The sequence below is a fragment of the Myotis davidii genome, unplaced genomic scaffold (genome assembly GCF_000327345.1).
Source record: "Myotis davidii unplaced genomic scaffold, ASM32734v1 scaffold88, whole genome shotgun sequence".
Lineage (NCBI taxonomy): Eukaryota > Metazoa > Chordata > Mammalia > Chiroptera > Vespertilionidae > Myotis > Myotis davidii.
Window position 1 is genome coordinate 5,337,502 of NW_006300377.1, and position 3,900 is coordinate 5,341,401.

The 3,900-nt window shown below is 60.1% G+C and overlaps 1 protein-coding gene across 2 annotated transcripts in view; it reads left to right on the top strand.

Moving 5' to 3' along the window:
• Positions 1–2,997, top strand: part of RNF19B (ring finger protein 19B) — a 65,294-nt gene extending 62,297 nt beyond the window's left edge. For both annotated transcript variants that reach the window (XM_015572819.1, XM_015572820.1), the window contains exon 9: positions 2,706–2,997. In XM_015572819.1, coding sequence (XP_015428305.1) covers positions 2,706–2,716 — 11 coding nt within the window. In that variant the 3' untranslated portion in view covers positions 2,717–2,997. The remainder of the gene's footprint in view (positions 1–2,705) is intronic.
• Positions 2,998–3,900: the final 903 nt, after the last annotated feature.

Sequence of the window (3,900 nt, forward strand, 5' to 3'; positions counted from 1 at the left end):
GAGGTGGGGTGGTGGGGGACCCCGGGAGGCCCGCCCCGCCCAAGGCTGCGGCCGGGGCGGGGCACTGGCGGGGGAGCCGGGGACCGGAGTTCAGGCCGCCTTCCCTGCAGGGCACTGGGCTCTGGCCAGTTGTGCCCTCGGTGATGTGGAGGGATGCGGTGCCCTCCGGCCTCTTCCCCCCTCTCCTCTCCTGCGGAGGCGGGACCCCACTCCCCACCCTCCCAGGCCGAGGAAGAAACGCTGGAGAGAGCAGCCCCCACCTCGCCCAGAAGGAAGACGCAGGAGGAAATCCGGCCCAGGGAGCTCTGAGCCAGAGGCCGCCTGCCTTCCGCTTTCTCTTCCTCGCCTTGCCCAGGGCTCCCACTGCCATTCCCTGGGCTCCCCACCCCGCTGGGAGGGAAGGACCATTTGCGAACAGGATCCGGAGGGGAGTGGGGTGGATGTCCCCTCCCTCACTCCCTGGGCTCAGTGGTGCTGCTCTTGGCATCAGACACACCTGGGGAGTCCAAGAGACCTGTGAGCCTCAGCTTCCTCTGCTGTGAAATGGGGTGGCAGCCCCTCCTCAGGACTACCCTGAGGATAAAGGATCTCTAAGAGCGGAGTGCTAACCAGGATGCAGCCACACGGTTAAGTGCTCCAAGAATGGTGACTTAGAAACAAGCCAGGGCCTGCCCTCAGACTCTCTGCCCAGCGCTCCAGGCACAGCCCGCGGCGGTGGCACGGTGCCTCCAGTGGGACCAAAGTCTTGGGCCCGGATGCTGCTGTTGTTTATGAGCCCGCCCGGCTCCGGGCCGGGTGGTATCTGGGTTGCCAGGTGGGTGGGTGGATGGGGCGAGGTGGGTCAGGGCCCTGGGACAGAGCTGCTGTGCCCCTTCCTGTTTGGCCAGCAGTTAATCTACACAATGCCATTCCGGTTCCACATGCCTGTCCAGCCTGTCACCTGCCCTCTGACTCTCCTCCATCTCCATCTGTGGCTGCAGAGGGTCCTGCAGGCTCTGGGTTCTCGGATCAGCCAGACCACGCCTTCCCCGTTTGGCACGGGAGTCATCTGGGCCTCAGAGAGGGGCTGGCACAGGGACACACGGAGTGTCGGGGACTGGATGGCCCCATCCCTCCCTGATTCCTGGGGACTACCTCCTGGCACAGGGTCCCCAAGAACATGGCAGGATGAGCCCACCACGGCCCTGACACACTGTCCCCCACAGGTGGCCTGAGTGTGGATGACTTCCGGAAGGTGCTGATGAAGACGGGGCTGGTGCTGGTGGTGCTGGGCCACATGAGTTTCATCGTGGCCGCCTTGCTCCACGGCACCGTGCTGCGCTACGTGGCTGCCCCCCACGACGCCGCGGCTCTGCAGTACTGCGTGGTCAACATCCTCTCGGTCACCTCTGCCATCCTGGTAGGCCCAGGCCGGGCAGGGCTGGCGGGGCTGGCGGGGGCCGGAAAGGTTCTCGATGAGTCTCCACCCAGAGTCGGGGATGGGCCAGTAGAGGGCCCACACACTAACCCTGCTCCACTTACCAACGGCACGAGCCACCCCAGCTCCCTTTACCTCAGCTTCCTCATCTATAAAGTGGGGATCGGAACAGTGGCCACCACAGAGGGTCCTGGTGAGCACTAGACGGGATCATCCACTAAAGTGCTTGGCACAGTGTCTGCCACATGCTCAGCCTCACTGCTGTGAGCTGGGATGATGAGTATAGTGGGCAACAGGCAAGACGCCACTGGACAGAAGGAAGGAGCAGCCGCTCTGCTGGAGAAGGCTCAGGAGGGTTCACCGAGGTAGCAGCCCCTGAGCTGGGCACTGATGGCTGAGTAGGAATTCCAGGATAGGGTGCAATTACCATAGCCCAGGTGTGTGGCCAACAGGTAGTAGAGGAAGCTGGGATAGCATTCCAAGCACAGAGAATGGCAGATGCAAAGGTATGGAAGTGGGACTAGCTCAGGTCTGTTCTGGAGACACTGAAAAAACAATGTTTCGGAAGCTGAGCATGAGGCCTGGTCTACATAAGTACTGAATAAATGGTAGCCACGGTTATGCCTAGGTGTCAGGACCTGCTTGATGAATACATGAATGAAGGAGACCGGTATTCTCAAGTGCATGAAGTTCTTTCCCACCTAGCCACAGAGGTGGCCACAGCCCTTTGGGCAACGTCCACATGTCAGCGTCAGGTCCTTCCCTGCCACCTCCTGGCTAAGGGACTTATTTTTCCCTGTCAGCCTGTTCCCTCCCCTGCATAACGAAGCTAGGCCAGCCCAGCAAGGAACGCCTCCGTCAGTGGGACAGGCTGAGCCATGGCGATGTGTGCGGTGCTTTGGCGTTATTATTACTGTTGTGTTTTCCTCTCACCAGCCTGGATAGAAGGCAAGGAAGGCCGTGAGCTCAGGGTTGTGGGCTCCAGGATGGACCACTTCCACTTTACCCTCATTTCCTCATTTAATTCTCACTGTTCTCAGCAACATGGGGCCATTATTATCCCGACAGGGGGAAACCTCTCAGGTGCTCACCCAGCCTACTGCTGAAGCAAAGAGGCCAGGCTGGATTTGACACAATGTGTCTGACACCAAAGCCAGTGTCTTTTCCATAAGCTCATCCTGCAGAGCAGAACTTAGCCCAGAGAGGTTGAGGCACCTACTCATGGCTGCACAGTGAGTTGCAGACATTGCTGGACTCCTGTTATACCACCCGCCTCGTATGGGTGCAGCCCATGCCTGATGCAGTCAGTGAGGGGGCTCAGGAAGGAAGCCTGGCTGAGTGGAGCCCCGAAGAGCCAGGGGGCAGCTGGTCGGTTAAACAGTCAACTCCTGGGGCTGAGAGGCGCTGGGCGGACAGCATCATGAGCAGACTGTGTGTGGGTGTCTCCATCCAGGGCAATGAGGAAGAGGCTTGGCAGGGTGGGGCTGAGATGCTGCCGGGACTGAGGCCAGGTCGCTGAGAGCTTGAGATAACGTGCTCCTAAGATTTTGAATTCTCCATAAAGTGTCCTGATTTGTTTATTTTGTGTTTAGTTCCTTGACAGCGAGTTACTTAGTTTCTTCCCAAATCTCTTCCACTCCAGGGAGGCAAGTCATACATACCCTGGTACATGCCGCTGCGGCCCTGGGATACACGGGTCCCTGTTGGAGCCACACAGCTATGGGCAGTGGGGAGCCATGGAAGGTTGTAGGCAGGAAGTGACTGTGCTTTAGAAGCATCACTTGGGGGCTGGACCATGAGGGGGCAGTGCCTCCATGCAGGTCAAAGTAATGAAGCTAAGGCAAAGCAGGGGGGAGGAGGCGGCTTGGGGGCTCCAGTTGGCATTGGCGGAATCCTTCTCTGAGAGGGGCCCTGACCCCACTGCCCGCTCTCCGCCAGCAGGAGGGTCAGGGCTGACTTGAGTCTCCCCACAGGTCATCACCTCGGGCATCGCAGCCATTGTGTTGTCACGCTACCTCCCCAGCATCCCTCTGGTATGTGGCACCTCCTGGAATGGGGCTTTGGGGAAAGAAGGGCCTGGCCTGCTGGGAGGGGGTGAGCTGACCCCATGGAGACCAGAACTGCCCATGTGGGGTGGAGCCTGATAGCCACTGACCAGTGGTCTCTCCTATCCAGCGCTGGGCAGTATTTAGTTCAAGTGTGGCCTGTGCCCTTCTCTCTCTGACCTGTGCTCTCGGACTCTTGGCCTCGATCGCTGTGACCTTTGCCACCCAGGGCCGGGCACTGCTGGCCGCCTGCACTTTTGAGAGCCCCGAACTACTGGCCCTGGCACCCGACTGTCCCTTCGACCCCACACGCATTTATGTGAGTGCTTAGGCCTGGGATGGGGTGGGGAGTGGGGGGCCAATCAAGTGCTCATCAGAGGTGGGGAGGGTTCTTGGAGCCTTGCCCGCCCACCCCCAACCCTGTGGCCATCTCTGCCC